General features: G+C 43.6%; 1 protein-coding gene across 1 annotated transcript in view; it reads right to left on the bottom strand.

Moving 5' to 3' along the window:
* LOC109290455 (septin-2) overlaps nucleotides 1-13,522 on the bottom strand; it is a 73,701-nt gene that overhangs the window by 40,471 nt on the left and 19,708 nt on the right. The window contains exons 5-7 of the mRNA XM_019506966.1: nucleotides 11,801-11,924; nucleotides 1,711-1,845; nucleotides 1,118-1,235 (exon numbers count right to left, since the gene is read on the bottom strand). Of these exons, the coding sequence (XP_019362511.1) occupies nucleotides 1,118-1,235; nucleotides 1,711-1,845; nucleotides 11,801-11,924 (377 nt within the window). The remainder of the gene's footprint in view (nucleotides 1-1,117; nucleotides 1,236-1,710; nucleotides 1,846-11,800; nucleotides 11,925-13,522) is intronic.

Raw genomic sequence — 13,522 nt, 5'->3', positions numbered from 1 at the left:
AATTCAACACCGACAAGTGCAAGGTGCTGCACCTGGGGAGGAAGAACCAGCACCACACCTACAGGCTGGGGAACTCCCTTCTCGCCAGTGCAGAGGCAGAAAAGGATCTTGGAGTCATCATTGATGCCAAGATGAACATGGGCCAGCAGTGTGGGGATGCAGTCAGGAAGGCCAACCGCACCTTGTCATGCATCCACAGATGCATCTCGAGCAGGTCCAGGGATGGGATACTCCCCCTCTATGCGACACTGGTCAGGCCGCAGCTGGAGTACCGCGTCCAGTTCTGGGCGCCGCGCTTCAGGAGGGATGTGGACAACATGGAAAGGGTCCAGAGGAGGACCACTCACATGATCAGGGGGCAGCAGGGCAGGCCCTATGAGGACAGGATACGGGACCTGAACCTATTCAGCCTCCATAACAGGAGGCTGACGGGGGATCTAGCGGCCTGTTAACAAACTAGTCAGAGGGGACCAGCAGGCACTGGGGGAGTCCCAGTTCCCCCTGAGCACTACCAGGAGTGACTAGAAATAATGGTCACAAGCTGGCAGAGGGCAGATTCAGACTAGACATCAGGAGGCGCTACTTCACTTCAGGGCAGCTAGGATCTAGAACCAACTTCCAAGTGAAGTGGTGCTGGCTTCTACCCTGGGGGTCTTTAAGAGGAGGCTAGACAAACACCTTGCTGGGGTCGTTTGACCACAGTACTCTTTCCTGCCATGGCAGGGGGTCAGACTTGATGATCTGCTCAGGTCCTTTCCGACCCCACAAACTATGAAACTATGAAGATTTAACCAAAGTCTTTTGTGGAATAATAATCTTGCAACTCCAATTCAAGACCAGGAACTCATGAAAATTCAGGTGTTCCCCGAATTGTGACTTTTACCAACCCAGCCATTTTTAAAGAAGAGGAGAAGATCTTCTGCTGGTGTAATTTGATGAAGCACCATGGACTTTCATAGGATTTTCCTAATTTATATGCACAGAGGACATGGGTGTACATTAGACATACTGTGCATCTTGGCTAAGCGTGTTTATCCACTTTCAGCCTTACTGTTATTTTTATTTGGCATGAGAGCTGTGCTGAGCCACCTGTCTGATGCCTGAACATTAAACTTACTCTTCTCTTCAGTCTCTCTCTCTCCTTCAGTGTCAAAGTGTCAGCCTTGGCAATCACAGGTACAATGTTGACCTTTCCATGAAGAGCTTTCATGAACTCGACATCTAAAGGCTTCAGCCTACAAACAGAAAAGCACAATTACACTAAATCTAAGCTACTATTGAATTAAACAGACAGGTTAGTGGCACACATCAGTGATTACTGCACTAACAATGAAGAAAGATACCTTGAATTAAGGGCTACCATGTAAATACTCTATGCAATAAAATTAAATTACTTGGAGCACTCCTTTACTGGGTTGCTCATTTAAGAGCTGAATTGTAATCAAGCTTTCATCTACATTCTACTAATTTTTTGTGCTGCTGGGCAATAAACAATTTAATATCTACTCTTCTATAACAATATAAAGATCCTACTGGAATGAGCACAAAGAAAAAGGCAGTTATTAATCCCAAAGACTTTTTTAATTGTGCTGGCTGACTGACAATTTAGGGAAATAACCCCATCAGAATGAAGGTTAGTCTCCAATTCAAGGAAATTACCAAACTTACGCTTCAGACAAAACACTGTAAAATACAAATCAACGTTCTTACCCATGTCCAAAAGGAGATATGAAGTAAAAACAGCAGTGGACTCTGTTGTCTATGATGTGGCGCCTGTTCAGACCACTTTCATCATGAAGGTATCTTTCAAATTGATTGTCAATGTACTGGATGATTGTTTTGAAGCTGTGATATGAAACAGAGAGATTTTAAATATGTTGGGGTTTTTTTCTATTTAATAATTTCTGATAAAAAAGGAAAAAAAGAAAAGAAGGAACATATGATCCGATTACATTTTTCACAAAGAAAATTCAGTTTCCAAATACTCTATCTGCCACTGACAATAAGAACAATAAAATAAAGATAAAAACTGTACAGTGTGCAATATGTAGTCTCCCCCATAATGTCCAATTGTGTCTGGCACAACTTTAAATTAACTTTTATTGGGTAAAAAGTTCAACTGCAAGTTCAGAGAAACAAACTCAATGGTGAGACAACACAAAGACAGGAACATAGGGGTCAAGATTTGTTTTTTCTTAAACCAGCTGACAAATGACATATCCAGGATATCCTCTTGATTTACAGTTTGACAACTCTGACCTCAAAACCAGGGTTACCTACAAAAATTCTGATATTTTAGTCTATCTGAATACAGTCTAAATATATTTGAAAGCCATGTGCTAAAACATCAAGTGATTTATTAAGCTATTTTTTGCTACATACAGAACCTTCTTTTGTTGGCAAAGAAAAATCATTGTACTTAGTACACAGCAGTTTCACATACGCACTGAAAGGAAGTAATGAAATATAAAGTTATGTTGCAGGCAAGCACTGATACACACATACACTGGTTATTAAAAAGAGAAAATGAAAGGGTTGGGTTTTTTTTAAATACCAAAAAGATTGGTTTTTCTGGCACCCTAAAGGTTAGTAGAGGTCTCACAAAATAAGACTCTTTCCTGCTCTGGAGTGTTTACAATGTAAATAATGAAGGAGGGGAAAAAGGCAAGGGAACCTACAGAATACATATGCAAGAGTAGGCAGATATTCGTGTGCTATATGCTCATCTTAAAAAAAAAACAAAAAACAAAAAACAAAAAACTTACCATTACCTTTTTCTCTGCTGAGATAAAGATTACAATACCACAGTGGTGCTCTTTTCAATTTCCCTATAACCAAACCCAGTGCTACAGAAGTGTGAGAGTCATCTGGGTGTTTGTCTTAAACAGGAACAGCATTAAAAAGATCGCAACAAATATCCAGGTATGAAGTCAGAAGATGTCTAGCCTCAGGTCTGGAAATATCATCATGACACCATCTGATATTAGGACCTGAGTCAGAATCCCGCGGACAGATTTCCCATTAAGGGAGTTTCCTCTCTCCCCGCTCCATCATGTTTTTACACACATGGAAATGGAATTGAGGAAAGTTTATGCTTTTTAGTTTCATACAGATCCATTTAACCTGCCATGCAACAGGCATTTCTTGCATGCATTACAGACATTTCTTATTATTTTTTACATTAGGAATTTAAGTATTTTACTTAAGTGAAAGCAGAAGAATAGCCTATCAAATTTTTTTTTTTTAAATACAAGGACTTTGGATGACACAGAAGAAGCTGGTATATTCAAAGAGCATCCACCTGCAAAACTATACTTCTTTCATATCAAAGAGTATTAATAACTGAATTAACATGAATGTCTGCTTGATGCATCTTTAGTATCATGATAATTATAAGCCTTATGATCATAAAGACACTGGAAAGCAGAAAAATGTCTTTAAAACAAGTTTGAAAAGTTCTTGCAAAACTTTATTGTCTTGGTAAAACTCGTTTAAAAAAAGCAGCAGCTGCAGCACATATGTTGATATGTTGAAAAAAGGCTAGACAGTAGGAAGAAAGGACTAAACGGATATTGGTTGTATGGCATGCTATATTTTACCTGACTCCTGAATTCTTTTCACACACGAAAGGAGAGAATGACCCACCTCCCTTTTGATGGGCCCACTTGATCTCCCACTAGAACCAGCTGCTTTTCTTCTGCCACTTATTTTTCTACTACCCCTGGGAATTTCTTTCACCCCCTCTAACAACTTTTCTTTATTATTCTGTACCTAACTTGTTCTGGTCAGACCTGCTGAAGAATGTCTTGCACTGGAAAGCTTGTCTAACTATCCCAGCTACACAGTTGGACCAATAAAAGATATCACCCTAAGAAATCCTTGCCTTCCTAATAAATTTTATCTTCTTGTTGATCTCTAGACAGCTTATTTATGATGCTGAAAGGTAATGAGACTGAAGAGACATGAATACAGGTTTCTCTCAACTTACGCAGGTTCTGTATATGCAAGTTTGCTCTTATGCAACAACCCTTTTTATAATCAAAATTTGTTACACGCAAAAGTAAATTCACTCTCATGCAATTGGCATAGGTGCCTCCCTCAAGCAAGTAAGTCTGTGGGGAGAAGGGCCCCCTCACCCCAGCCCCTGCTGCAGCTGCTGTGGGAGCAGCCAACGCCACCTGTCTGGAGCTGCTGGGCTGCACCGTGCCCCAAACCTCCCAGGGCTTTGCACTCACCCCAGCTCCTGGGCTGTCATGCCATGCTGCAGGCAGGTGGTACTGGTTACTGGCTGGTCTGCTGCAGCAGGAGCTGGGGTGAGTGGGGACAAGAGGAGGCCCAGCGGCTCAGGGCACAGTGCAGTCCAGCAACCACAGGCAGCTGGTGTCAGCTGCTCCTGGGGCCACTGCAGCAGGGGCTGGGGTGAGTGAGGAGAAGCGGAGGCCCAGGGCTGCAGCAGGGAGCAGTGGAGGGAACTGTCAGTGGGTGCAGGGTGTGGGACAGGGGAGCACAGCTCTTGCTGCTACACACACCCCTGGAAGGCTGCAAGCTGGGGGGCTGTGATGTGCTTTTCCTGGGGGGCATGTGCCCCCAGATCTGCACATGGAATGAGAGTAGGCTGCCGCTGCAGGCTGGGGCCGGCAACAGCACCAGGCTCTTCCCAGTGCTCGGTGGTGTTGCTGAAAGGGCAGGTGGGGGGGGTGCTACGGCAAGTTTTGGGGTAGCAGCAGCCCCCCCTCCCAGCACTGCTGCCCGCCCTTAGCACCAGGAAGAGCCCAGTGCCGCCTGCTCTTGCCCCACATGCAGATCTGGGGGCATGCGCCCCCCACCCCCGGGAAGAGCCCAGCACAGCCCCCCAGCGTGCGTATTGCAGCAAGAGCCACACCCCTCAGTCCCACGCCCCGCACCCACTGACAGTTCCCTCCACTTTGCTCCTTGCTGCAACTCTGGAAGCGGCCGACGGGCTGCACTGCACCCATCCCCCAGCCCTTCCCCTAGTCCAAGCCTTCCTCCCTCCTTCCTTCACTGCCATGGGAACGTATCCCGATTTCTTACATCGTAAATTGGGTTCCCTTTATGCGAACTCGATTTATGTGCAGATTTCCAGGAATGCATGTACTGCATAAATTGAGGGAAACCTGTATTAGAACAGAAAACAAGTACAAACAGTGGAAAAAGCAACACTTACAAATCTGTCTGGCAACGTAATTAGTTTACGTGCAGTTTTCTAGTACTAACTGCTATAGTTTTTTCTATAAATGTAGCGCTAGTGTCCCGTACCTTCTGACTTCCGGGAAACACCTGGCTTTACCCCCCAGGGCTCTCGTTACTTAGAAGACAGCATATCCTGTACTATACAGCGAACAGCGCAACCATTTCACTTAAATAGTTCATTGGGGAAAAATGACAAATATTCCCGAGCTGCCAAAAAACACAAATCCAACCTAACAAAAGCCAGGAATAACAAAAAGTAACAGTTATCAGTAACCGAGTGTTGTATTTAAGAGTATTCTGTCACACTGCAGCAAAAATAAAACAAAATATATGGACAGTATCTAACAACCAAATTTGTTAGCAGTAAAGTTGTCAGTAGTCCCTTTCATGACTGCTTCCTGCAACAAAGGGTGTATTTAGTAAGTGTGAAAGCTGCAGAGCACTCTTCTAGGTACAAAAATCTCAGTGTAAAATCCTTGTTCTCACTTCACACCGAAGACATAAGAGTTGCACACAAAACTGATATTAAAGGAATGCTAGCACTGCAAAGCTGGCTCTCTCAAATCTGGCATCTGCTAACTTTCAACTGCCTGTCACTTCCTAGGGTTTTTGGGTTTTTGTTTTTTTTTTTTAAAGAAAGCTAGCTAAAAGCTAACTACTTCACAATATTATATGGACAATACATGGATCAACAGCAGGGTTGGAACTTTTACACATCCATCGCTCAAGCTAATGCTGCTGCTGGTTGCAGTAATAAGTTGCAATATCCCATGCAGACTGGCAACTAGAGAGGGTGGGATAAATATATTGCCAGCAAATTCAACAAACATTTGTACATTACAGAAAAGGAAATCCATAACTTGGATTGGAACCCATCTCTAGTAGTCACAGACTTTTCTTCTCTTCTAGCTCCTCTTCCCTAGGTCATCTCCCTTTCTCTCTTGGGCTCCTCATCCAAATCCCTTCCCTCACCAGCATCTTTTACCCCAACTCTTATTTTCTGTTCCCCTGCAAGACAATGGAGTTTTTCAGAAATTTATGATCTGGCCATCTGGGGGCTTTTTTCACTGAACTGTAACAGCTAAGATCCCTAACAAGTAGATAACATTCTTGCTGAATTTTGAGTCCCCGATTAAAAACATATAAGCACCCAGACGTCAAGTCAAAGGTGGTTAATTAAAAGGAAAAAAATCCTCTCTTCAGATAATCCTTTCTTCAGAGACTTTTAATATTTAAGATGAATGCAAACATCTTACCTTGAACAATGGTTAGGGGGCTGGGGCAAATGACTTGAGAGGCTGAGGAAACTAGGCATATTTAGTCTGGAGAAGAAATGACAGAGGATGTATTTAAAACAGCTGCCTTCAACTACCTGAAGGGGGGCTCCAAAGGGGATGATGGAGCCAAATTGTTCCAAGTGGTGGCAGATGGCAGAACAAGGAGCAATGATCTCAAGTTGCAGCAAGGGAAGTTTAGGTTAGATATTAAGAAAAGCTCTCTCATTAGGAGGGTAGTGAAGCACTAGAACAGGTTACCCAGCGAAGTTGTAGAATCTCCATCCTTTGAGGTTTTTAAGACCCGGCCAGACAAAGCCTTGGCTGGGATGATGTAGTTGGGGATGATCCTGCTTTGAGCAGGAGGTTGGATTAGATGACCTCCTGAGATCCCTTCCAACCCTAACTTTCTAGGATTCTATGATTTCAGAGCAAAAAGTCAAAGTTATCATTAACTAATAACAGGTCCTTTTAAGAGAAATGGTAGATAATGCTGCTGGTACCACCTAAAATGATTTACAGAAAGTAGCATCAGTCACTACAACCAATGCAAATGGAAAAGGAAGCTGTATAGATAATTACAAAACAAACTGATGATAAAAATTAAGATAAGCAAGAGTCAGACAGACAGACAGACAATACCCATCTCTTCTTATAGATGTTTAAAATGCGCTCTATAATACATTATTGTGTAAAGTCCAGAAACAGCTCTATAGAAAGGGAAAGAATACATCCTCCCTAATTTATTTCCTCCCCTCCCACCCCAAAGCTGCTGTCCTTTCTTGGTCAAAGGCCACTGCTGACAGCCTTCTCCCAACTCATACAAATTGTTATTGCTTCTTTCAGGATGGCAAGCCAGTCAATGAACAGAAGGACAGAAAACAACAAGTAGGTACATAGGATGCCTATGTGGAAAGTATTTAAAGACTGTTAGAGAGTTAGCATTAGCCTTTTGGACATGGTTTCCTGACATTTTGCTACCTTTTACCACCTTCCACGGAAGCATATAACACTATACCCACAGTAAATTATAATACCATCAGAAAAAAAATGACAGAGTCACTTATACTAATTCAGAAGCAAGCATTTTCACAAACCTAATTCCAGATCAGCACCATCTGCTGGTAATTCCTTACAACAGCAAATTGTACTTGAGGAAGAAGCAATGAGGATAAGCAGTGAGAGAAAGTAATCAAGTTAAAAGCTTGTGCTCAGTGCTACTAGCACAGTCAATGGGAGGTACTGCTGTCACAGGCTATCCCCTTTGGATGATAAAGGTAATTCACTTCTCTGCTACCCCTCTCCACAGCTGCCCTAGGACCCCTCTACACACGCAGGTAAAGGTTCAATGGGATCTAATGGACAATCCACAGACTCACACATGCATGGCAGGAAGTGTGATTGTGGGATCATGCATTAGATCCCATTGCACCTTACCGTTGATGTAGGGGGAGCCCAATCCCAGGTTTCCCCAGCACTGGCAAGAAGCAAGCTCCCATAACTGGAGGATGCAGATGCTGCAATCTCCCAGTTTCAAAGGTGCACGTAACCCCTAGGGCTGGGAAATCACAGCCATGCCCCGCAACTGTCAGGACCAGGCTGGGTCCCAGTACCAGGAGACCCACAGCTGGGACCCAACATCTGCAGCTGTGGTACTCCCCACCCTGGCAGCGATAGGGCGCTGCCAGGACCTAGAGTCCGCAGCTACAGGGCTTCCAGCCCCAGCTGGGCATGGCGGACCCCTGCAGTTTGGAGCTCAGTCAGGTGACAGGGCTCCCAACCACAGCAGAGACAAGCAAATTACAGCTGGGTACCAAACAGCTATAAAGTTACACCTCAAAAATGCATAACTTGGTAGTTCGTTGGACCTTTTTATGGATATTGGTACTTTGCATATGTAACTAGCATCAGTTAATTGCGCAATTAACCAGCTAATTGCACAATACCTGTAATGTGAAGAGGGCGCCTTAGCAAAAGCTCTGTAAAAGCCAGGAGACATTGTGTTGTAAATCACCTTTACTGTTACACACCAAACTTTATGGACAGGAATAGTGTATGCACTACACTGTATAATGTATATTGCTTTCCTGTGTTTTGTGCACTATCATTTCTAATCCTTTTCAAATTAAAAAAAATAAAAATCTATGGTCTTTAATATAGACTGGAGGAAAGAGGGACAGGAGAAGAAACTAAAAGTGTATGTTACACCATATTGAAGGAAAATGGTTTGGTTTCTACTGTGTACTTCAAACTGTCCTGAGAATTGGTACCAAAAGCCTAGTACAGAATTCTCTGCTATGTTATTCAGACATGTCTGAACCACCATGGAACCACCTTGCTTGGCAAGCTGCTCCAGAAAGGGGAAAACACGTAGGCCTGTAAGAAATCTCTTTACAGAATAAACAAAGGGCATTATAACACAATCAACAGGAAGGTCTTAATGTAACACAATACGCTGGCTTAGGAGGTTTTAACTGCAACGGAATTCACCAGTACTGAAAGTGAGCAAGAGCATACTGCAGACCAGAAAGATACCTTACGGTTAATCTGATGTCACAATTAATTTTAATTAGTTTAACATCACTGGGTGAACATAAGGAAGCTGAAAACACAATTCCCACAATGCTTTCAACTTTTCAACCAATGTATTCCACATTCATTTCAGAAAGCTGGTAAAAGTAGTAAACTGCCTCCATTTTATAATCATCTTGCAAAGCACTGCATAGAAAGAAAGGAAAACAAAATACAGCAACCAACTGTATTCTTCATTACGGTCTAAACTTTGTTCAATGAAAATACAATGCAAAAAGCAGTCTTAGGTGTAGGAATTGTATAAACCGTTCGCCATTTCCCCAAATTTTCTTTTTGTTTGTTTGCATATCTGGCATAAACTAGAATGAATAAGTCTTCTATATATTTTGCTTCTATTTATTTTATTTTGCCAGCTCCAGCTCCAACATAGAGCACATGGCAGTGGGAACCCTGACCCCAACCCAGCACAGAGCAACAGCAGGGCCAGTAGAGACAGTAGATCTGTGGCAACAAAGACAGGCAAAGGAACTGGATCTGTATCAGCTGTCACTCACCCTCCTACCACCCATCACCACATCCACCAGGGCCCAAGGGACCCATATTCTGTAACAGGCCACTCTCACCCTGCCACACACTCCATTTTTCACGTGGTGGATAGAGAAGCTTGGCAGGCCAGGTCCAGCCTGAATGCTATATATTCAGCACCCCTGTTCTTAGGTATTTGTCTTGCTCTATTTTGAGAGGAAATTTCAATAAAAAATAGAGTATATTTTGCTCAGCTATTCATCAGACATTTTTAAAAGCATTAGTATGAAAATTTAAAGTTTAGCCACTGACTGAATTGGAAACATTAATAATCTAGGCTCCCTAATTAGCACTGCCTTTACATTGTATCTTCATTTACAATCCACTTACCTCAGGGCCAATTTTCCTAATTTAATTAACAGCATACACAAGAACTTGAGTAATATCTATGTACAATTTATAAACTCCTGTTTGGCTTTATGAACCACCCAATTTGTATACTTTGTAGCTATCATTTACTTTTCCTTACCTTGCAATCCTTAGACTAAATAGCGAAGCAGAGGGGTGATGCACTAGCGCAATGCCTATAATTAAATGCCGATCATTTAAGACTGTTAGATCTGGCAAAGCAAAATGAATCAGCAACTAATTTAGATAAAACCAGTTTTCACTAACTTCTCTGCAGAGAAACTTTGGAGAAATAAAAGTCCCCTGGGAGAGGAAGTAGAGAAATAAGTGCTGGGGCCTTTTAAAGCACAGAAACTGGATGGGCCAGAGACACAAAGGAGGGTTTGGGGCAGAAATGAGCAACAAAATGCAGCAGGCTTTTGGTGAGACGGGGAGAAACAAGTCAACAGATCAGCTAAAAGGGGAAGCAGCTGACTATAAAGGTCAGAAAGACTCCATATGTTGGAGCAAAAATCACGAACTTCAGGAAAAGGATCCTGGACAGCCCAGAGCACTTTGACCAAGGCCCCAAATATACTCAAAAGCAGGAAGGAAACTGAGGCTGGCAATGGTAAATGAGTTCCTTATAATTTACCTAGGACTGTATATTTCTCGTGCCATCTAAAGTAAAGAGGAATTGTATTAGAAATCTCATTTACAAAGACTCACTAGTCCCATTCCCTAGCCTCAAGGCATAGACAGTGAGACTGCAGGGCCTCAGCTGTCAGAAGTGACAGAAGAGAATCTGTATCCCAAGAATGTCTCCAAACCCACAGGCAGTGCTTAGATTCGGCTGAGACACAGGATGGCTTAAAGCCAATGATCCAACATATGGGGGGGCCCTAAAACAGCAGCCTGGCAAGTGTTCAGAATAGACAGGTTTGACAAGGCTTTGACATACAGAAATAAGCAGTTTTGACTAAGAAAACAAGCATCACTAGCAACTAGTAATGTACGTAGAAAAACTTATGTCCCAGCAGAAGAGCAGCAAGCAAGATATTCTAGAGGGAAGGAGTTATATGCAGGCAGATATATCTGGCTGCACATAATTCCAGCTCACTGCAGTTAAACTACATCAGAGAAGAATTTGGTCGATACTTCTTTTTTTTAATCTATGACAAGGAATTTTTGCAGTTAGGATACAGGAAATAAAAGGTTTTATGGTTGTGATGAATATTCTAATTCCATTTTAGTTTGTACATGAACCCCACACTCTCAAAGTTATTTGGGTAAATAAAATTACAAAACAAAACAAAAAAAAGCAACACTAGGCCAAATATCAATTTTAAATGGTCTCTACCTGATGTCTAAAGCTCCCTTCTGTCACCTCTCCTTGTGCAGAGTCCTCAAATCTCCCCTGACAACTCCACACTTGTCAACTTCCTTCTTTTAGCAGTTATGACTACTGCCCTCTGCCCCTGCCATTCCCACACCATTCAGGTTTTGTACTCAACAAGTAGAGAAGAAAGTCACTATGAAAAAGCAGAAAAAGCATGAGAGCTTTAGTCACTATAGTGTTTTCTTTCCAAACAAAAATGGACAGGGCTAAGAAGACAGTCTACTGTAATCTCAAGATAACAAATACATTACTATAAAAAAAACCAAACCAAAAAAAAAAAACATGAAGTGGTTGCTTCCCTTTTGGATGTCACAACATAAAAGAACAATACGAGCTGTTCTCAGAAAACCACTCCCAGCTGCTGAATCGCCAAGGTACATATAAAAAGGACAGATAAACATATTCAGCTTGTCTCTTTAGGCACACACTGATGCATTTAGCCAGTAAAGATGGTGGTTAAAAACAGACATACCAGTCTTGACTGTTAATGGCATCTCCATATCCTGGTGTATCGACTACTGTTAAACGGAGTTTCACTCCTCGCTCCTCTATTTCTACCGTAGAAGCTTCAATTTGAACTGTTCGCTCTATTTTCTCTATCAGAAAAATAATATTTCACATGTTAATATTTCCCTTGCCTGGGCCTGTGGCTGTCCATATATCGGATGATGGGGAAGCAAAAGAGATATTTAAAGTCTGCCGTGAGCTCTGCAAAACAGCATCCCTCAGAAAAAAAAAATAGACAAATAAACTAATAAAAGTGCAAACAAGCCTTCCAATTAACTGCTCTACCCAAGAGTATAATGAGCTAAGAAACCCTGATTCGTCATTGAGGCAGATGCTGTGATGCTTGTTTTTTAATCACATATTTTTACAACATCTGGAAGGTGTGCTAGCTCTTTAGACAGGTCGGTCTTTGTTCCAAAAAGTATATAATCTAGATTTAGATACAACAGTTAGGATGGACAAGTGGTAGAAGTGGGGGTTGCAATGAAAATCACAAGGTCAATTTAGCTGTCTGGACATCTTAAGGTTTCTTTAGTATAACAACACTTATTGGAGAAAACAATGGAAGGAAATTTCATGTAAAGGATAAAAACAAGAAAAAAGTGGCCTATACAACTTCGCTCGGAACAGATCTTTGATCCACAGGTGGCACTGGCAGAAAAAAAAAAAGAAGAAACAAAAGGCGCTTCAAAGCCAAAAATCACTGTCTAAGGCTAAGTATAGAGGCTCAAAAAGCCCAAGGTTTTTCTAAGCTGCATAGCTTGAACCAATAACAAACTGAACTGACACACAGTGTTTGGGTGGCCAAGACAGGCAGAAGCTACCCACCGCAGCCTGGCCAGCAGGGCTCCAGTTGGCTCAGGCCTGCCCCACCAGCCCCACACCTGTGAGAGGGGGTGAGAGAACTCACACACTCAGCCTGGCACAAGCCCCCCCAGTCAGGAGCTGCCCAGCAAGGAGGAAAGACCCCAATGCGGGGGGTTTCACTCCCCCATAGTCCAGTTCATCAGGCTGCCCCCACCTGTTAGAGATGGAGGTCAGGCACTGCCCCCGCCCCCACCACTCTGGCAGGCTCTGGCCACTGTGGAGAGGGAGCTTTTCACTCCCCTGCAGCCTGGCTCACCAGGCTGGGATCAGCTGAGCCCTTCCCCCTCACCAGCCCCCCACCTTCAAGAGGAGAAGGGAAATGCACCAGCCCAGCCCTGCACCGGACACCCCAGCCAGGGTCTGCCTGTGCTGAGCTGGGATCAGATCAGCCCTGCCTGTAAGAGGAGCAGGGTGCGGAGGCAAGGGCACCAGCCCAGCCAGCCAGACACTGCCCGCCCCCAGCCAGACCAGCTTAGCCCTGCCACCTCCCCAGAACGGGGTGGAGCTGATCCCCATCTAGCTCATCAGGCTACAAGGTTATGAAAAGCTCCTAGTGGGAGCATTTCCCACACCCCCCAGACAAACCCCAGCTGGGGGGTGGGGAGGAACCAACGCCCAGCTGGGCTGGTGCATCTGCCCCCCACGCTTCTCAGATGGGGGCTGGAGAGGGGGCAGGGCTGAGGTGATCCCAGCCAGAAAGCCAGGCTCCAGGGGGTGCCCACCTCCTGGGCAAACCGCATCTGGGGGAGGAGGCAGTGATGGGCCAAGCCAATTCATTCCCCTCTTATTCTACCTCTCCTATTGGAGGGGGGGGGGGGGG

Source organism: Gavialis gangeticus, unplaced genomic scaffold (genome assembly GCF_001723915.1).
Source record: "Gavialis gangeticus isolate Ggan-Ray unplaced genomic scaffold, GavGan_comp1, whole genome shotgun sequence".
Classification (NCBI taxonomy): domain Eukaryota; kingdom Metazoa; phylum Chordata; order Crocodylia; family Gavialidae; genus Gavialis; species Gavialis gangeticus.
Note: the sequence above shows the minus strand (reverse complement) of the source record. Positions and strands in the feature narration are given on the sequence as shown.